General features: G+C 35.0%; 1 protein-coding gene across 3 annotated transcripts in view; it reads right to left on the reverse strand.

Annotated features, from left to right (window-relative positions):
- Window positions 1-23,728, reverse strand: part of LOC127733939 (retinol dehydrogenase 12-like) — a 70,285-nt gene that overhangs the window by 40,761 nt on the left and 5,796 nt on the right. For all 3 annotated transcript variants that reach the window (XM_052243424.1, XM_052243425.1, XM_052243423.1), the window contains exons 3-5: window positions 16,644-16,851; window positions 15,739-15,773; window positions 14,937-15,143 (exon numbers count right to left, since the gene is read on the reverse strand). In XM_052243424.1, the coding sequence (XP_052099384.1) occupies window positions 14,937-15,143; window positions 15,739-15,773; window positions 16,644-16,851 (450 nt within the window). The remainder of the gene's footprint in view (window positions 1-14,936; window positions 15,144-15,738; window positions 15,774-16,643; window positions 16,852-23,728) is intronic.

A 23,728-nucleotide genomic window follows, 5' to 3' on the forward strand; every position in this document is an offset into this window, starting at 1 on the left:
GAATCTTCCTAGCCTAATATTCACCACACATTCGGTTCATACTATAGAATGTTGTAGAATCTTCCTAGCCTTAGATTCACCACACATTCGGTTCATACTATAGAATGTTGTAGAATCTTCCTAGCCTTAGATTCACCACACATTCGGTTCATACTATAGAATGTTGAAGAATCTTCCTAGCCTAATATTCACCACACATTCGGTTCATACTATAGAATGTTGAAGAATCTTCCTAGCCTTAGATTCACCACACATTCGGTTCATACTATAGAATGTTATAGAATCTTCCTAGCCTTAGATTCACCACACATTCGGTTCATACTATAGAATGTTGAAGAATCTTCCTAGCCTTAGATTCACCAAACATTCGGTTCATACTATAGAATGTTATAGAATCTTCCTAGCCTTAGATTCACCACACATTCGGTTCATACTATAGAATGTTGTAGAATCTTCCTAGCCTTAGATTCACCACACATTCGGTTCATACTATAGAATGTTGAAGAATCTTCCTAGCCTAATATTCACCACACATTCGGTTCATACTATAGAATGTTGAAGAATCTTCCTAGCCTTAGATTCACCACACATTCGGTTCATACTATAGAATGTTGTAGAATCTTCCTAGCCTTAGATTCACCACACATTCGGTTCATACTATAGAATGTTGAAGAATCTTCCTAGCCTTAGATTCACCAAACATTCGGTTCATACTATAGAATGTTATAGAATCTTCCTAGCCTTAGATTCACCACACATTCGGTTCATACTATAGAATGTTGTAGAATCTTCCTAGCCTTAGATTCACCACACATTCGGTTCATACTATAGAATGTTGTAGAATCTTCCTAGCCTAATATTCACCGCACATTCGGTTCATACTATAGAATGTTGTAGAATCTTCCTAGCCTAATATTCACCACACATTCGGTTCATACTATAGAATGTTGTAGAATCTTCCTAGCCTTAGATTCACCACACATTCGGTTCATACTATAGAATGTTGAAGAATCTTCCTAGCCTAATATTCACCGCACATTCGGTTCATACTATAAAATGTTGTAGAATCTTCCTAGCCTAATATTCACCACACATTCGGTTCATACTATAAAATGTTGTAGAATCTTCCTAGCCTAATATTCACCACACATTCGGTTCATACTATAGAATGTTGTAGAATCTTCCTAGCCTTAGATTCACCACACATTCGGTTCATACTATAGAATGTTGTAGAATCTTCCTAGCCTAATATTCACCGCACATTCGGTTCATACTATAGAATGTTGTAGAATCTTCCTAGCCTAATATTCACCACACATTCGGTTCATACTATAGAATGTTGTAGAATCTTCCTAGCCTTAGATTCACCACACATTCGGTTCATACTATAGAATGTTATAGAATCTTCCTAGCCTTAGATTCACCACACATTCGGTTCATACTATAGTGCGTTGTAGAATCTTCCTAGCCTTAGATTCACCACACATTCGGTTCATACTATAGAATGTTATAGAATCTTCCTAGCCTAATATTCACCACACATTCGGTTCATACTATAGAATGTTATAGAATCTTCCTAGCCTAATATTCACCACACATTCGGTTCATACTATAGAATGTTATAGAATCTTCCTAGCCTAATATTCACCACACATTCGGTTCATACTATAGAATGTTGTAGAATCTTCGTAGCCTTAGATTCACCACACATTCGGTTCATACTATAGAATGTTGAAGAATCTTCCTAGCCTAATATTCACCGCACATTCGGTTCATACTATAGAATGTTATAGAATCTTCCTAGCCTTAGATTCACCACACATTCGGTTCATACTATAGAATGTTGTAGAATCTTCCTAGCCTTAGATTCACCACACATTCGGTTCATACTATAGAATGTTGTAGAATCTTCCTAGCCTTAGATTCACCACACATTCGGTTCATACTATAGAATGTTATAGAATCTTCCTAGCCTTAGATTCACCACACATGCGGTTCATACTATAGAATGTTGTAGAATCTTCCTAGCCTTATATTCACCACACATTCGGTTCATACTATAGAATGTTGAAGAATCTTCCTAGCCTTAGATTCACCACACATTCGGTTCATACTATAGAATGTTGTAGAATCTTCCTAGCCTAATATTCACCACACATTCGGTTCATACTATAGAATGTTATAGAATCTTCCTAGCCTTAGATTCACCACACATACGGTTCATACTATAGTGCGTTGTAGAATCTTCCTAGCCTTAGATTCACCACACATTCGGTTCATACTATAGAATGTTATAGAATCTTCCTAGCCTTAGATTCACCACACATTCGGTTCATACTATAGAATGTTATAGAATCTTCCTAGCCTAATATTCACCACACATTCGGTTCATACTATAGAATGTTGTAGAATCTTCCTAGCCTTAGATTCACCACACATTCGGTTCATACTATAGAATGTTATAGAATCTTCCTAGCCTTAGATTCACCACACATTCGGTTCATACTATAGAATGTTGTAGAATCTTCCTAGCCTTAGATTCACCACACATTCGGTTCATACTATAGAATGTTGTAGAATCTTCCTAGCCTAATATTCACCACACATTCGGTTCATACTATAGAATGTTGTAGAATCTTCCTAGCCTAATATTCACCACACATTCGGTTCATACTATAGAATGTTGTAGAATCTTCCTAGCCTTAGATTCACCACACATTCGGTTCATACTATAGAATGTTGTAGAATCTTCCTAGCCTTAGATTCACCACACATTCAGTTCATACTATAGAATGTTGTAGAATCTTCCTAGCCTTAGATTCACCACACATTCGGTTCATACTATAGAATGTTGTAGAATCTTCCTAGCCTAATATTCACCACACATTCGGTTCATACTATAGAATGTTATAGAATCTTCCTAGCCTTAGATTCACCACATATTCGGTTCATACTATAGAATGTAATAGAATCTTCCTAGCCTAATATTCACCACACATTCGGTTCATACTATAGAATGTTATAGAATCTTCCTAGCCTTAGATTCACCACACATTCGGTTCATACTATAGAATGTTATAGAATCTTCCTAGCCTAATATTCACCACACATTCGGTTCATACTATAGAATGTTGTAGAATCTTCCTAGCCTTAGATTCACCACACATTCGGTTCATACTATAGAATGTTATAGAATCTTCCTAGCCTTAGATTCACCACACATTCGGTTCATACTATAGAATGTTGTAGAATCTTCCTAGCCTTAGATTCACCACACATTCGGTTCATACTATAGAATGTTATAGAATCTTCCTAGCCTAATATTCACCACACATTCGGTTCATACTATAGAATGTTGTAGAATCTTCCTAGCCTTAGATTCACCACACATTCGGTTCATACTATAGAATGTTATAGAATCTTCCTAGCCTAATATTCACCACACATTCGGTTCATACTATAGAATGTTGTAGAATCTTCCTAGCCTTAGATTCACCACACATTCGGTTCATACTATAGAATGTTATAGAATCTTCCTAGCCTTAGATTCACCACACATGCGGTTCATACTATAGTGTGTTGTAGAATCTTCCTAGCCTTAGATTCACCACACATTCGGTTCATACTATAGAATGTTATAGAATCTTCCTAGCCTAATATTCACCACACATTCGGTTCATACTATAGAATGTTATAGAATCTTCCTAGCCTTAGATTCACCACACATTCGGTTCATACTATAGAATGTTATAGAATCTTCCTAGCCTTAGATTCACCACACATTCGGTTCATACTATAGAATGTTGTAGAATCTTCCTAGCCTTAGATTCACCACACATTCGGTTCATACTATAGAATGTTGTAGAATCTTCCTAGCCTTAGATTCACCACACATTCGGTTCATACTATAGAATGTTGTAGAATCTTCCTAGCCTTAGATTCACCACACATTCGGTTCATACTATAGAATGTTATAGAATCTTCCTAGCCTAATATTCACCACACATTCGGTTCATACTATAGAATGTTATAGAATCTTCCTAGCCTAATATTCACCACACATTCGGTTCATACTATAGAATGTTGTAGAATCTTCCTAGCCTAATATTCACCACAAATTCGGTTCATACTATAGAATGTTGTAGAATCTTCCTAGCCTTAGATTCACCACACATTCGGTTCATACTATAGAATGTTGTAGAATCTTCCTAGCCTAATATTCACCACACATTCGGTTCATACTATAGAATGTTATAGAATCTTCCTAGCCTTAGATTCACCACACATTCGGTTCATACTATAGAATGTTGAAGAATCTTCCTAGCCTTAGATTCACCAAACATTCGGTTCATACTATAGAATGTTATAGAATCTTCCTAGCCTTAGATTCACCACACATTCGGTTCATACTATAGAATGTTGTAGAATCTTCCTAGCCTTAGATTCACCACACATTCGGTTCATACTATAGAATGTTGAAGAATCTTCCTAGCCTAATATTCACCACACATTCGGTTCATACTATAGAATGTTGAAGAATCTTCCTAGCCTTAGATTCACCACACATTCGGTTCATACTATAGAATGTTGAAGAATCTTCCTAGCCTTAGATTCACCAAACATTCGGTTCATACTATAGAATGTTATAGAATCTTCCTAGCCTTAGATTCACCACACATTCGGTTCATACTATAGAATGTTGTAGAATCTTCCTAGCCTTAGATTCACCACACATTCGGTTCATACTATAGAATGTTGTAGAATCTTCCTAGCCTAATATTCACCGCACATTCGGTTCATACTATAGAATGTTGTAGAATCTTCCTAGCCTAATATTCACCACACATTCGGTTCATACTATAGAATGTTATAGAATCTTCCTAGCCTTAGATTCACCACACATTCGGTTCATACTATAGAATGTTGTAGAATCTTCCTAGCCTTAGATTCACCACACATTCGGTTCATACTATAGAATGTTGAAGAATCTTCCTAGCCTAATATTCACCGCACATTCGGTTCATACTATAAAATGTTGTAGAATCTTCCTAGCCTAATATTCACCACACATTCGGTTCATACTATAAAATGTTGTAGAATCTTCCTAGCCTAATATTCACCACACATTCGGTTCATACTATAGAATGTTGTAGAATCTTCCTAGCCTTAGATTCACCACACATTCGGTTCATACTATAGAATGTTGTAGAATCTTCCTAGCCTAATATTCACCGCACATTCGGTTCATACTATAGAATGTTGTAGAATCTTCCTAGCCTAATATTCACCACACATTCGGTTCATACTATAGAATGTTGTAGAATCTTCCTAGCCTTAGATTCACCACACATTCGGTTCATACTATAGAATGTTATAGAATCTTCCTAGCCTTAGATTCACCACACATTCGGTTCATACTATAGTGCGTTGTAGAATCTTCCTAGCCTTAGATTCACCACACATTCGGTTCATACTATAGAATGTTATAGAATCTTCCTAGCCTAATATTCACCACACATTCGGTTCATACTATAGAATGTTATAGAATCTTCCTAGCCTAATATTCACCACACATTCGGTTCATACTATAGAATGTTATAGAATCTTCCTAGCCTTAGATTCACCACACATTCGGTTCATACTATAGAATGTTGTAGAATCTTCCTAGCCTTAGATTCACCACACATTCGGTTCATACTATAGAATGTTATAGAATCTTCCTAGCCTAATATTCACCACACATTCGGTTCATACTATAGAATGTTGTAGAATCTTCCTAGCCTTAGATTCACCACACATTCGGTTCATACTATAGAATGTTATAGAATCTTCCTAGCCTAATATTCACCACACATTCGGTTCATACTATAGAATGTTGTAGAATCTTCCTAGCCTTAGATTCACCACACATTCGGTTCATACTATAGAATGTTATAGAATCTTCCTAGCCTTAGATTCACCACACATGCGGTTCATACTATAGTGTGTTGTAGAATCTTCCTAGCCTTAGATTCACCACACATTCGGTTCATACTATAGAATGTTATAGAATCTTCCTAGCCTAATATTCACCACACATTCGGTTCATACTATAGAATGTTATAGAATCTTCCTAGCCTTAGATTCACCACACATTCGGTTCATACTATAGAATGTTATAGAATCTTCCTAGCCTTAGATTCACCACACATTCGGTTCATACTATAGAATGTTGTAGAATCTTCCTAGCCTTAGATTCACCACACATTCGGTTCATACTATAGAATGTTGTAGAATCTTCCTAGCCTTATATTCACCACACATTCGGTTCATACTATAGAATGTTGTAGAATCTTCCTAGCTTTAGATTCACCACACATTCGGTTCATACTATAGAATGTTATAGAATCTTCCTAGCCTAATATTCACCACACATTCGGTTCATACTATAGAATGTTATAGAATCTTCCTAGCCTAATATTCACCACACATTCGGTTCATACTATAGAATGTTGTAGAATCTTCCTAGCCTAATATTCACCACAAATTCGGTTCATACTATAGAATGTTGTAGAATCTTCCTAGCCTTAGATTCACCACACATTCGGTTCATACTATAGAATGTTGTAGAATCTTCCTAGCCTAATATTCACCACACATTCGGTTCATACTATAGAATGTTATAGAATCTTCCTAGCCTTAGATTCACCACACATTCGGTTCATACTATAGAATGTTGAAGAATCTTCCTAGCCTTAGATTCACCAAACATTCGGTTCATACTATAGAATGTTATAGAATCTTCCTAGCCTTAGATTCACCACACATTCGGTTCATACTATAGAATGTTGTAGAATCTTCCTAGCCTTAGATTCACCACACATTCGGTTCATACTATAGAATGTTGTAGAATCTTCCTAGCCTAATATTCACCACACATTCGGTTCATACTATAGAATGTTGTAGAATCTTCCTAGCCTAATATTCACCACACATTCGGTTCATACTATAGAATGTTGTAGAATCTTCCCAGCCTTAGATTCACCACACATTCGGTTCATACTATAGAATGTTGTAGAATCTTCCTAGCCTTAGATTCACCACACATTCAGTTCATACTATAGAATGTTGTAGAATCTTCCTAGCCTTAGATTCACCACACATTCGGTTCATACTATAGAATGTTGTAGAATCTTCCTAGCCTAATATTCACCACACATTCGGTTCATACTATAGAATGTTATAGAATCTTCCTAGCCTTAGATTCACCACATATTCGGTTCATACTATAGAATGTAATAGAATCTTCCTAGCCTAATATTCACCACACATTCGGTTCATACTATAGAATGTTATAGAATCTTCCTAGCCTTAGATTCACCACACATTCGGTTCATACTATAGAATGTTATAGAATCTTCCTAGCCTAATATTCACCACACATTCGGTTCATACTATAGAATGTTGTAGAATCTTCCTAGCCTTAGATTCACCACACATTCGGTTCATACTATAGAATGTTATAGAATCTTCCTAGCCTTAGATTCACCACACATTCGGTTCATACTATAGAATGTTGTAGAATCTTCCTAGCCTTAGATTCACCACACATTCGGTTCATACTATAGAATGTTATAGAATCTTCCTAGCCTAATATTCACCACACATTCGGTTCATACTATAGAATGTTGTAGAATCTTCCTAGCCTTAGATTCACCACACATTCGGTTCATACTATAGAATGTTATAGAATCTTCCTAGCCTAATATTCACCACACATTCGGTTCATACTATAGAATGTTGTAGAATCTTCCTAGCCTTAGATTCACCACACATTCGGTTCATACTATAGAATGTTATAGAATCTTCCTAGCCTTAGATTCACCACACATGCGGTTCATACTATAGTGTGTTGTAGAATCTTCCTAGCCTTAGATTCACCACACATTCGGTTCATACTATAGAATGTTATAGAATCTTCCTAGCCTAATATTCACCACACATTCGGTTCATACTATAGAATGTTATAGAATCTTCCTAGCCTTAGATTCACCACACATTCGGTTCATACTATAGAATGTTATAGAATCTTCCTAGCCTTAGATTCACCACACATTCGGTTCATACTATAGAATGTTGTAGAATCTTCCTAGCCTTAGATTCACCACACATTCGGTTCATACTATAGAATGTTGTAGAATCTTCCTAGCCTTATATTCACCACACATTCGGTTCATACTATAGAATGTTGTAGAATCTTCCTAGCCTTAGATTCACCACACATTCGGTTCATACTATAGAATGTTATAGAATCTTCCTAGCCTAATATTCACCACACATTCGGTTCATACTATAGAATGTTATAGAATCTTCCTAGCCTAATATTCACCACACATTCGGTTCATACTATAGAATGTTGTAGAATCTTCCTAGCCTAATATTCACCACAAATTCGGTTCATACTATAGAATGTTGTAGAATCTTCCTAGCCTTAGATTCACCACACATTCGGTTCATACTATAGAATGTTGTAGAATCTTCCTAGCCTAATATTCACCACACATTCGGTTCATACTATAGAATGTTATAGAATCTTCCTAGCCTTAGATTCACCACACATTCGGTTCATACTATAGAATGTTGAAGAATCTTCCTAGCCTTAGATTCACCAAACATTCGGTTCATACTATAGAATGTTATAGAATCTTCCTAGCCTTAGATTCACCACACATTCGGTTCATACTATAGAATGTTGTAGAATCTTCCTAGCCTTAGATTCACCACACATTCGGTTCATACTATAGAATGTTGAAGAATCTTCCTAGCCTAATATTCACCACACATTCGGTTCATACTATAGAATGTTGAAGAATCTTCCTAGCCTTAGATTCACCACACATTCGGTTCATACTATAGAATGTTGTAGAATCTTCCTAGCCTTAGATTCACCACACATTCGGTTCATACTATAGAATGTTGAAGAATCTTCCTAGCCTTAGATTCACCAAACATTCGGTTCATACTATAGAATGTTATAGAATCTTCCTAGCCTTAGATTCACCACACATTCGGTTCATACTATAGAATGTTGTAGAATCTTCCTAGCCTTAGATTCACCACACATTCGGTTCATACTATAGAATGTTGTAGAATCTTCCTAGCCTAATATTCACCGCACATTCGGTTCATACTATAGAATGTTGTAGAATCTTCCTAGCCTAATATTCACCACACATTCGGTTCATACTATAGAATGTTGTAGAATCTTCCTAGCCTTAGATTCACCACACATTCGGTTCATACTATAGAATGTTGAAGAATCTTCCTAGCCTAATATTCACCGCACATTCGGTTCATACTATAAAATGTTGTAGAATCTTCCTAGCCTAATATTCACCACACATTCGGTTCATACTATAAAATGTTGTAGAATCTTCCTAGCCTAATATTCACCACACATTCGGTTCATACTATAGAATGTTGTAGAATCTTCCTAGCCTTAGATTCACCACACATTCGGTTCATACTATAGAATGTTGTAGAATCTTCCTAGCCTAATATTCACCGCACATTCGGTTCATACTATAGAATGTTGTAGAATCTTCCTAGCCTAATATTCACCACACATTCGGTTCATACTATAGAATGTTGTAGAATCTTCCTAGCCTTAGATTCACCACACATTCGGTTCATACTATAGAATGTTATAGAATCTTCCTAGCCTAATATTCACCACACATTCGGTTCATACTATAGAATGTTGTAGAATCTTCCTAGCCTTAGATTCACCACACATTCGGTTCATACTATAGTGCGTTGTAGAATCTTCCTAGCCTTAGATTCACCACACATTCGGTTCATACTATAGAATGTTATAGAATCTTCCTAGCCTAATATTCACCACACATTCGGTTCATACTATAGAATGTTATAGAATCTTCCTAGCCTAATATTCACCACACATTCGGTTCATACTATAGAATGTTATAGAATCTTCCTAGCCTTAGATTCACCACACATTCGGTTCATACTATAGAATGTTGTAGAATCTTCCTAGCCTTAGATTCACCACACATTCGGTTCATACTATAGAATGTTATAGAATCTTCCTAGCCTAATATTCACCACACATTCGGTTCATACTATAGAATGTTGTAGAATCTTCCTAGCCTTAGATTCACCACACATTCGGTTCATACTATAGAATGTTATAGAATCTTCCTAGCCTAATATTCACCACACATTCGGTTCATACTATAGAATGTTGTAGAATCTTCCTAGCCTTAGATTCACCACACATTCGGTTCATACTATAGAATGTTATAGAATCTTCCTAGCCTTAGATTCACCACACATGCGGTTCATACTATAGTGTGTTGTAGAATCTTCCTAGCCTTAGATTCACCACACATTCGGTTCATACTATAGAATGTTATAGAATCTTCCTAGCCTAATATTCACCACACATTCGGTTCATACTATAGAATGTTATAGAATCTTCCTAGCCTTAGATTCACCACACATTCGGTTCATACTATAGAATGTTATAGAATCTTCCTAGCCTTAGATTCACCACACATTCGGTTCATACTATAGAATGTTGTAGAATCTTCCTAGCCTTAGATTCACCACACATTCGGTTCATACTATAGAATGTTGTAGAATCTTCCTAGCCTTATATTCACCACACATTCGGTTCATACTATAGAATGTTGTAGAATCTTCCTAGCCTTAGATTCACCACACATTCGGTTCATACTATAGAATGTTATAGAATCTTCCTAGCCTAATATTCACCACACATTCGGTTCATACTATAGAATGTTATAGAATCTTCCTAGCCTAATATTCACCACACATTCGGTTCATACTATAGAATGTTGTAGAATCTTCCTAGCCTAATATTCACCACAAATTCGGTTCATACTATAGAATGTTGTAGAATCTTCCTAGCCTTAGATTCACCACACATTCGGTTCATACTATAGAATGTTGTAGAATCTTCCTAGCCTAATATTCACCACACATTCGGTTCATACTATAGAATGTTATAGAATCTTCCTAGCCTTAGATTCACCACACATTCGGTTCATACTATAGAATGTTGAAGAATCTTCCTAGCCTTAGATTCACCAAACATTCGGTTCATACTATAGAATGTTATAGAATCTTCCTAGCCTTAGATTCACCACACATTCGGTTCATACTATAGAATGTTGTAGAATCTTCCTAGCCTTAGATTCACCACACATTCGGTTCATACTATAGAATGTTGTAGAATCTTCCTAGCCTAATATTCACCACACATTCGGTTCATACTATAGAATGTTGTAGAATCTTCCTAGCCTAATATTCACCACACATTCGGTTCATACTATAGAATGTTGTAGAATCTTCCTAGCCTTAGATTCACCACACATTCGGTTCATACTATAGAATGTTGTAGAATCTTCCTAGCCTTAGATTCACCACACATTCGGTTCATACTATAGAATGTTATAGAATCTTCCTAGCCTAATATTCACCACACATTCGGTTCATACTATAGAATGTTGTAGAATCTTCCTAGCCTTAGATTCACCACACATTCGGTTCATACTATAGAATGTTATAGAATCTTCCTAGCCTTAGATTCACCACACATTCGGTTCATACTATAGAATGTTGTAGAATCTTCCTAGCCTTAGATTCACCACACATTCGGTTCATACTATAGAATGTTATAGAATCTTCCTAGCCTAATATTCACCACACATTCGGTTCATACTATAGAATGTTGTAGAATCTTCCTAGCCTTAGATTCACCACACATTCGGTTCATACTGTAGAATGTTATAGAATCTTCCTAGCCTAATATTCACCACACATTCGGTTCATACTATAGAATGTTGTAGAATCTTCCTAGCCTTAGATTCACCACACATTCGGTTCATACTATAGAATGTTATAGAATCTTCCTAGCCTTAGATTCACCACACATGCGGTTCATACTATAGTGTGTTGTAGAATCTTCCTAGCCTTAGATTCACCACACATTCGGTTCATACTATAGAATGTTATAGAATCTTCCTAGCCTAATATTCACCACACATTCGGTTCATACTATAGAATGTTATAGAATCTTCCTAGCCTTAGATTCACCACACATTCGGTTCATACTATAGAATGTTATAGAATCTTCCTAGCCTTAGATTCACCACACATTCGGTTCATACTATAGAATGTTGTAGAATCTTCCTAGCCTTAGATTCACCACACATTCGGTTCATACTATAGAATGTTGTAGAATCTTCCTAGCCTTAGATTCACCACACATTCGGTTCATACTATAGAATGTTGTAGAATCTTCCTAGCCTTATATTCACCACACATTCGGTTCATACTATAGAATGTTGTAGAATCTTCCTAGCCTTAGATTCACCACACATTCGGTTCATACTATAGAATGTTATAGAATCTTCCTAGCCTTAGATTCACCACACATTCGGTTCATACTATAGAATGTTGTAGAATCTTCCTAGCCTAATATTCACCACACATTCGGTTCATACTATAGAATGTTGTAGAATCTTCCTAGCCTTAGATTCACCACACATTCGGTTCATACTATAGAATGTTGTAGAATCTTCCTAGCCTTAGATTCACCACACATTCAGGTCATACTATAGAATGTTGTAGAATCTTCCTAGCCTTAGATTCACCACACATTCGGTTCATACTATAGAATGTTGTAGAATCTTCCTAGCCTTAGATTCACCACACATTCGGTTCATACTATAGAATGTTATAGAATCTTCCTAGCCTTAGATTCACCACATATTCGGTTCATACTATAGAATGTAATAGAATCTTCCTAGCCTAATATTCACCACACATTCGGTTCATACTATAGAATGTTATAGAATCTTCCTAGCCTTAGATTCACCACACATTCGGTTCATACTATAGAATGTTATAGAATCTTCCTAGCCTAATATTCACCACACATTCGGTTCATACTATAGAATGTTATAGAATCTTCCTAGCCTTAGATTCACCACACATTCGGTTCATACTATAGAATGTTGTAGAATCTTCCTAGCCTTAGATTCACCACACATTCGGTTCATACAATAGAATGTTATAGAATCGTCCTAGCCTAATATTCACCACACATTCGGTTCATACTATAGAATGTTGTAGAATCTTCCTAGCCTTAGATTCACCACACATTCGGTTCATACTATAGAATGTTATAGAATCTTCCTAGCCTAATATTCACCACACATTCGGTTCATACTATAGAATGTTGTAGAATCTTCCTAGCCTTAGATTCACCACACATTCGGTTCATACTATAGAATGTTATAGAATCTTCCTAGCCTTAGATTCACCACACATGCGGTTCATACTATAGTGTGTTGTAGAATCTTCCTAGCCTTAGATTCACCACACATTCGGTTCATACTATAGAATGTTATAGAATCTTCCTAGTCTAATATTCACCACACATTCGGTTCATACTATAAAATGTTGTAGAATCTTCCTAGCCTTAGATTCACCGCACATTCGGTTCATACTATAGAATGTTATAGAATCTTCCTAGCCTTAGATTCACCACACATTCGGTTCATACTATAAAATGTTGAAGAATCTTCCTAGCCTTAGATTCACCGCACATTCGGTTCATACTATAGAATGTTGTAGAATCTTCCTAGCCTTAGATTCACCACACATTCGGTTCATACTATAGAATGTTGTAGAATCTTCCTAGCCTTAGATTCACCACACATTCGGTTCATACAATAGAATGTTATAGAATCGTCCTAGCCTAATATTCACCACACATTCGGTTCATACTATAGAATGTTATAGAATCTTCCTAGCCTAATATTCACCACACATTCGGTTCATACTATAGAATGTTATAGAATCTTCCTAGCCTAATATTCACCACACATTCGGTTCATACTATAGAATGTTATAGAATCTTCCTAGCCTAATATTCACCACACATTCGGTTCATACTATAGAATGTTATAGAATCTTCCTAGCCTTAGATTCACCACACATACGGTTCATACTATAAAATGTTGTAGAATCTTCCTAGCCTAATATTCACCACACATTCGGTTCATACTATAAAATGTTGAAGAATCTTCCTAGCCTTAGATTCACCGCACATTCGGTTCATACTATAGTGTGTTGTAGAATCTTCCTAGCCTTAGATTCACCACACATTCGGTTCATACTATAGAATGTTATAGAATCTTCCTAGCCTAATATTCACCACACATTCGGTTCATACTATAGAATGTTATAGAATCTTCCTAGCCTTAGATTCACCACACATTCGGTTCATACTATAGAATGTTATAGAATCTTCCTAGCCTTAGATTCACCACACATTCGGTTCATACTATAGAATGTTGTAGAATCTTCCTAGCCTTAGATTCACCACACATTCGGTTCATACTATAGAATGTTGTAGAATCTTCCTAGCCTAATATTCACCACACATTCGGTTCATACTATAGAATGTTGAAGAATCTTCCTAGCCTAATATTCACCACACATTCGGTTCATACTATAGAATGTTATAGAATCTTCCTAGCCTAATATTCACCACACATTCGGTTCATACTATAGAATGTTGTAGAATCTTCCTAGCCTAATATTCACCACACATTCGGTTCATACTATAGAATGTTGTAGAATCTTCCTAGCCTTAGATTCACCACACATTCGGTTCATACTATAGAATGTTATAGAATCTTCCTAGCCTAATATTCACCACACATTCGGTTCATAATATAGTGCGTTGTCGAATCTACAAAACACAGGATAGGACCTAAACAGAATAATCGCCTGTAGTTACGTTTGCATAGGGATGTTTAAACCCTAAGTTACGGGAGTTGTTTTAGCAAAATTACACAATTAAAATAACAAATATAAATTTTATTAAAAAGATGTCTTACCTGATATAATTTCGAGTTTCCATAGTATTTGAATCTTGGAAAGTTATCAGCGTTGTGTTGCTTCCCTTGTATTTTATCCACACTAAATGGAGTGGAGTGGTTATTATGTCCATGACTGCTTACAAGTATTACCCTGTTATCATCACCAGATCGCCTCATTATTGGCAACAAATGGAGTGTTAACAAAAGATGGCTTAAATAATTTACCTGAGAATAAAAACAAAGTTAAAAAATAGATAAAAGCCCTGTTTCTTTATCCCCCATATCCTTTCTTTTTTATTAATACATACAATTTGGATTGTTTTGACAAAATACAGGATGATAAGTACTCGTTTGTAGTTTTCAGACACTGGTTGATGCAGTTTCTGTTTGAATTTGTCTCTGCACTGTCCTCGTCATTTTTCTTTTGAGATTTTTATTGTTCTCATGGTATCTTTTTACTCCTAACAAAATAAACATTTCACAACTTTATGGGATTTCGGATGTTATGAATAGTGTAAAATAAGGATATGTGGTATGATTGCCAAGGAAGCAACTATTCAACAGAGTCCAAATGAAGCGGATTTAAGCAACTATAGGTCACCGTATGGCCTTCAACAATGAGCAAAACCCATACCGTATAGTCAGCTATAAAAGCCACGACATGACAAAACATGAAACAGTTCAAACGAAAAAAATACCAACGGCCTGATTTATGACAAAACAATTAACGAAAACCAAATAGGACCGACAGCAAATTGAAATTGGTACTTCAAACTTCCGAATCAAGAATTCTATGGATACACACACATACATGTCTTACCTGAAACATGGTTTCATTTCCATCCTCTGTGTATTCTGGAAGTAAAGTTTTATACATTTCAAGTAAGTCTTTAACTAAACTCACAATTTTGTTAAAGGATGCAAGAAAATAAAAACGATAAGCTACAAACTGAATACCTGATAGTGGTCCGAATTATCATATATCGTTTGAACTTTTTTAATATATCTTTCTAAAAAAATATGATGTTTTCAGGACATTTTTGCACAATTCATAAACTCAAAAAAATAAACATGCTTATTGAGCATATTTAACAATTGTCATCAAGGTAAATGCTAAAAATAATTATAACTTAGTCAATGGGTAGAGTAAATCCAGACCGAGTGTATGCGTGTAGATCGTTTGCGTATGATCTCATTTAATCCATGTTGACTTTTATGATCTGGAATTTTTATTTTGTTTGAGAGTATCATTAAGAAAATCTCATACTATATTACCTCTAAAAAAATAATTGACCTCTCGTTATGCACAGCTGTAATCCGTGTAATGTTCCATTGGTGCGGTGTACTATGTATTTTTCAGTTTTCGGGGATGTATGACAGGCCGTATTTATATTTATTCAACGTTCAATATATCTTATATACAAACGTTATAACACATCTTCAACTTTTATCAGATATCTTTTTAATGATGTAAGATATCACATAAAAGTATATAAGATCTCTTATAAAGAAAAAAAATTGCTTTTTTTATTTGGCGGTTGATAATAGATTGAACGAGACTTAAGGTTTCAGTCTTAGGAGATTAAGTCCAACCTAAAAAGAACGGAAGCAATGTTATGATTATACCTGAAATGAGACTTTGGTGAACAAATTTTGTGGTGTAGTTTAAACGCATTTTTCATTTTGGGTATAATTGTGTTCTTTAAATTTTAGTATTAAAAATACCTAGTGGATGAAAAGCAATTCCTGCATTGCAAATCAGTGTGTTGAGTGGCCGTCCAGACTCAGTAAATTGATCTACAAATTCTTTAGTCGATTTAAGGGAACTCAGATCTAATTTCATAAATTCTACAGATAAATCATCAGTTTGTGTAACTCCTTCTGTTTTCTGTTCTTTCTCTCTCTGGAAATCTGACTTCATCCTTGTGATTGCCTGTAATTTAAACATTTTTCGATACTCACTACATTTTCAAACGATTACAAAAATTATAGTTATACCTTATTCTAATCTTAATAGTGCACAGTCACCCTATTCTAATCTAAATAGTGTACAGTCACCCTTTTCTGATCTAAATAGTGTTCAGTCACCCTATTCTAATCTAAATAGTGTATAGTCATTCTATTCTAATCTAAATAGTTTACACGTACAGTCACCCTATTCTAATCTTAATTATAGTGTAGTCACGCTATTCTAATCTTATTAGTGTACAGTCACGCTATTCTAATCTAAATAGTGAAAAGTCACGCTATTCTAATCTAAATAGTGTACAGTCACCATATTCTAATCTAAATAGTGTACAGTCATACCCTTCCAGAACACCTGAGATCACCCCCAGTTTTTGGTGGGGTTCGTGTTGCTCAGTCTTTAGTTTTCTATGTTGTGTTTTGTGTACTATTATTTTGTCTTTTTCTTTTTAGCCATGGCGTTGTCAGTTTATTTTCGACTTTGAATGTCCCTCTGGTATCTTTCGCCTCTCTTTTTCACCCTATTTTAATCTAAATGTTTTACAGTCACCCTATTCTAATCTAAACAGTGTACATTCACCCTATTCTAATCGAAATAGTGTACAGTCATCCTATTCTAATCTAAATAGTGTAGAGTCACCCTATTCTAATCTAAATAGTGTAGAGTCGCTCTAGTCAAATCTGAATAGTGTATAGTCACCCTTTTCTTATCTAAATAGTGTACAGTCACCCTATTATAACTTAAATAGTGTAGTCACGCTATTCTAATCTAAATAGTGTACAGTCACCCTATTCTAATCTAAATAGTGTACAGTCACCCTATTCTAATCTAAATAGTGTACAGTCACCCTATTCTAATTCAAATAGTGTACAGTCACGCTATTCCAATCTAAATAGTGTAGAGCCACACTATGCTGATCTAAATATTATACAAATTACTAGTTATAGTATTCAGAAAAGTTCACAATTTGTTCCGTCTCCACAATCTCATTAAGTTACAAAAATTGTCCAAAAACTACGTTTGCGACAGTTTACAGATATTTTAAACAGTACAATCTCAAAAGTCACCCATTAAAGAACTCACCATATTTCATTAGTTCAAAATGAGTGACAACTTTCTCAACAGTTCACACATGATAAAGTTTCTTCATTCTTAATAGTTTGTCTAATTGATTCAGTCAGATCATACTTGTTAGTTCGGTCTAATTGGTTCAGTCAGATTATTCTTAATAGTTCGAACTAATTGGTTCAGTCACATCCTACTAATAATAATCTTTTATTCGTAAGTAATACAACTTATAGAATGTAAATATTACAAATATTCAATTACATCAGTGAAATATATATAATACATTTAAACCATCAGTCAAATAATCATATAAGTAAGTATACCCATATAACAGTACAACAGAGTATGATAAAATATAACATATATTAAGCATTTATAAATGAATTTAATTACGTGCCTTCTCGGCAAGGAATAAATACTTCCCTAAATTGTTAAGATCCTTTACATTATGAACAGATAGCAGTTATACGAGTTTAAAATTCGAAGGTTTTCTCCAATAATATAGTTTAATAAATTTCTTTCGAAGTTCATTATACTTTTCACATACTAAAATAAAATGATATTCATCTTCAATTACATGTTTATCACACATATTACAAAGTCTCAGATGTCTCTCAATATTATAAAATCTACCAGTTTCTATATTCAAACAATGAGCAGATATGAGGTATCTACAAATAAATGGTTTATTAATATAATTTACAGCATGATTTAAATAAAATTGTAACATGTTTGGGTCAAATACATATCTATACAACATACATTGTGGCGAATCTTCAAAAATGAGTTTATTTCACTATGAAAACTACCCTTTACTCTATCTTTAAATTCATTAAAAAACAAATCCACATTTTTAACACCCTGATGTAACCATACATCCTGGAAACCCATACATAATATGTATAATATGTCTCTAATTCGACAGGCCCAGTTATATTTGTCGTTAGGTTTTTTAATACATCCCTCAAGCATTTCTTCATAACAGCATTACATATTAACTTAAACCAGTATTTTAACATTCGACAATATCTTTCTATAAACATAGGGTATCGTCCCAACTCACAATAAACCATATAATTAACAATAGATGCTTTCGCCTTTAAAATACGTTTTAAGAATTTCATTTGAACTTGTTCGATATCATCACATTTGTGATTTCCCCAAACTTCACAACTATAATTCAAAATACTTGCTACATGCGTGTCAAACAATGACATCATAGTTTCAAAATTAAAACACAGTCATCCTGCAACTTACTATACAACCTAAATAATGCTTTACGACCTTGGTTTGCAAATGATTTTTGGGTATATGTGAAATTACCATTATATCTAAATAAAATACCCAGATATACAAATTCATCACATATATCTATTGAATTTCCATTTAAATACCATCTCTCATTTGCTTTAACTTGACCTCTGTTTCTGAATACAACAATTTTTGTTTTTAAACAATTGATAAATAAGTTGTACTTATCAGAATAGTCATTTAAACAATTAATCATCTTTTGTAAATCTTCAATATTTTCACTGAACAATACTGTGTCATCTGCATACATAAGTAAATACAAGTTCAACATTTTTAACTCATAAGGTTGACATCCTTGACTAATAAGTTCTATTTCCATGTCATTTACGTACAATGAATATAAAAATGGGGATATAATGATTTCCCCTGCATTAATCCAACATTACTATTAAAAAAATTTGAGAAACTACCATCAAATTTTACACAACATTTAAGTTTTGAATAAATAGATTTTAATACATTTAATAATTTACCAGTTCCACCTAATCTAATAAGTCGTAACGATAATTTCATATGTGTGACACCATCAAAAGCCTTTTTATAGTCTATGAAACAACAATAAAACCTTTTACCAGATCTCAAAGATTTTGAATTAAAGAATTGAGAGCTAAGATGGCGTCAGTGATACCATAACCAGGTCGGAAGCCAAACTGGGCATCTGTAAGCATACCATGGTTTTCACTCCATTTTGTAAGTCGAGCGTTGATGAGAATTGTATACTAAGTAGCTTGGTCTTATAGATTTAGCCATATCTTACCCAATAGTTCGGTCAAATTGGTTCAGTCACGTCATTCTTAATAGTTCACAAACTATCTATTAATTCTTAAAAGTTCAGACAAATTGTTCAGTTATGGCATTGTCCACAATCACTAGTAACACCAATTGTTCAGTTACTGCATTGTCCACAATAACTAAATATATATATATAGGTCACGTGATTTGAAACAAAATGGTCACATATTTTTTCGGAGCTAAAATGTTTGTGAAAAAATCAGAAATAAATGATCTAAAGAAGATTGCTAGTTGTTCATAGACACACTTATTACGTGCCAATGTGATGGATCATGCCAAAAAAGCATCAAAGTACTTGTTAGTAATCAGAACACAAAAAGGAAGAAAGGAAATTCTAGTAACAGCAGTGGTAGTGAATCACACGATAATGTAAACAAGGCAAAATATTCCCGGACAAATGATTCGGTGAGTTCTATTCTGAATCAAACCCACTCTGTTTTATATAACTCTGATGAATTTAACACTAGTGTATTTGGTGAAGTAAACAAAGTAGATACTCATAACCCTACAGACTATAAACAAGAAACTGACAATAACCAGCAAAACATGTCTTCAGTAAACCCCATTCTTAACCTTAACCTAGACGTTTGTGGTAAACTAGAAACATTGATAGGGGCTGTAAAAGACGTGAAAGCTAGTCAAGAATGTTTGAATCTAAACTAGATAAACTAAGAACTGATTTGATGGCTAGTGTTGATAGTAAGATGAGAGCGCTACGAGATGAATTGTCGATTGATATAGGCCATGAAACTACACGTACTGACCAACTACTGACTACTGTTCAATCAATACAAAGGAGTCTAGACGACGTAGAACAACAAAATCCTGTACTAAACGAAAACGGTACTGCAGTACATGAAAATCGACCGGGTCGGAAATACAATCCGCTGGATAACACTGACATCACAGTAACTGTAAGTGACATTCCGTTTTCCGACGGTGAAGATTTGATGGAAAAGGCAAATGATTTGATTTTGGCTTTAGGTGATTCAGTTGCCGATAGTGTAAGGTTTCGTGCCGCGACTCGTTTGCCTTGAAGGTTCAATGACAAACCTGGTATCGTGAAAATAAGTTTCCAAAAACACTGATGAAAAAGTTAATGTTCTTCGAAATAAAATGAAACTGAGACAAACCGAGAAGTATAAGAATGTGTTTATCAAAAGTAGTAAATCCCGAGTAGATCGTCTCATCGAAATGAACGCGAGGGCAGTATTGAGGAACCTACCGGATGGACGTGCTTATAGAGTTGACGCCTCTGGACGGATCAAGAAACGCGATAAGCAAACACAACGAGGTTATGGTGAATAGGAAGGCGCCCGACCTATTGTGTCTATTAAAATTGGTCATTTGAATGTTGCTGGATAGACTAGAGAAAATTGTCAATTAAGGTCAAACATTTTAAAAAGCATTGAATGTGACATAATAGCAATTAGTGAGACACATTTAGCAGGTCAAGATGAAATAAGTGTAACAGGGTATACGTGGCTTGGTTTTAAACAGAACAAATATCCATCGTAATGCGCCAAAAGCGTCAGGTGGGGTTGGTATATTGCTTAGTAATTGGCTGTTGAAATACTTTAACGTATCTGTAATCGATAAATCTTTCGAGGGAATTCTTGGTGTCAAATTCGAGAACTCGTCAAAAGACTCAGAATTCATATTGTATTCATGTTACTTGCCAGCAGAAAATTCATCACGAGGGCGCGAAGCTCAGAGTTTCTTAGCGCATCTTTTAACTCAAATCTATATGCACTCTGATTGTGAAAATATTCTACTGGTCGGGGATTTTAACGCTAGAATCGGTTCCTTATCAGAAACCTTAAACCAAATAGATAATATCCCGAAAAGGATTGCAATAGACAATAGTATTAATCAGCATGGACATGAATTCATAGATTTTCTAAACGAAGCAAAGTTTTGTGTTTTAAATGGTAGATTCGCCGAAAATGATAACTTCGCATCACTTCTACTTCACGCAAGGGAAAAGCTGTTGTTGACTATTTTTGTGTTCCGCATGATTCTCTCAGTAATTATGATAACTTTAAAGTTCTACCAAAACAGAGTATTGTTGACATTCATAATCTTCAACCCTTGATTGGCGAAAGGTCAAAACTACCAGACCATGAGATCTTAAACTTACTTTACTGATTTGACAGACGAAGCGCAACCGATTGATCCGTTATTTAATCGTCCTCGTTATAGACTAGACAGGATACCAGGCGATTTTATGTCAAGTGAACTGAGACGGCTAGCCATAGTCAATATGATTGATCAGATAGAGCGAATTATGGAGACCCAAGAAAATATTGACGTGATATACAGTGATTTGTGCAATGTGATTGTCGCTGAAATGGACGAAAAAAATACCGAAAGCAATTTCAAGTGCATCGAAAAAACGCTTTAGACATAATAGATCGTACTGGAACGATACATCAGCTACAGCATGGAATAAAATGCATACGAAGGAGAAGGCATTTCTCAAGTGTACTGGTAATAGATATACAAAAACGGCACTTAGAAAAAAGTAAAATAACAAAAATACTGAACTCCGAGGAAAATTCAAAAAGGAAAGTCCCCAATCAAATGGCAAAATAAAAAAAAACAAACACATCAAACGAATGGAAAACAACTGTCATATTCCTGACTTGGTACAGGCATTTTCTTATGTAGAAAATGGTGGATTGAACCTGGTTTTATAGCTAGCTAAACCTCTCACTTGTATGACAATCGCATCAAATTCCATTATATTGACAAGCGTGAACAAAACAAACAGACACAATAGGTAAAAATGTCAAAAATAGGGGTACAGCAGTCAACATTGTGTTATCATCTTAATCACTATAAAAACAAACAAATGTAACGAAGAAGCACAAAAAGGCATACATCAAATTTAACATCCTCATTTTGCTTATATTATACGATTTTTTTTTTAAAGAGGATTACGCTGATACACGAGACAAATTTGATAAATTGCTAAGAAAAGCGGAACGTGAATATAGAAGTGCGAAAGCTTCGGACTTTGAATCAATATCCGTAAATAATCCGAACGAGTTTTGGGAGAAAATAAGTAGACTTGGACCTAAGGGGGATACATCTATTCCAATGGAAATAATTGACGATAACGGGAATTCTGTACGAAAAGAAGCTGATATTCTAGAAAAGTGGCGAACGGATTTTTTCAACTTGTATCATGGTGGAAATAGTGAACAGTTTGACAGCGATCATTATAATCGATCAAAAGAGCATAAAATTTTACTAGAACAAAATATGAATGACCCTTTATATGAACCAAATGAATTCACTAACGGTAACATTACACGTGAAGAAACCAGTGACATAGTGATGCACGCTAAGAACAAATCTGCCTGTGTTCATGATCAAATACCTTATATTGTTTTGAAGAATCCCGTAATAATAGACGCCTTGCATAATCTTTTCCAGTGGATTTTCGATACTAGTACTATTCCGTCGATCTGGCAAAAGTCGATTATTTGTCCTATTTTGAAAGACTATAATACAGACGCTAGAGATGCTATGAATTATCGAGGTGTTAGTTTGTTATCATGTATCAATAAATTATACAGCGCTTTAGTTAATAAGAGGATCGTGAACTATTTAGAGAACAACGACAAATTAGTTGACGAACAAAACGGCTTTAGGAGAAACCGTTCGT

This window comes from Mytilus californianus, unplaced genomic scaffold (genome assembly GCF_021869535.1).
Source record: "Mytilus californianus isolate M0D057914Y unplaced genomic scaffold, xbMytCali1.0.p SCAF_3, whole genome shotgun sequence".
Classification (NCBI taxonomy): Eukaryota; Metazoa; Mollusca; class Bivalvia; order Mytilida; family Mytilidae; genus Mytilus; species Mytilus californianus.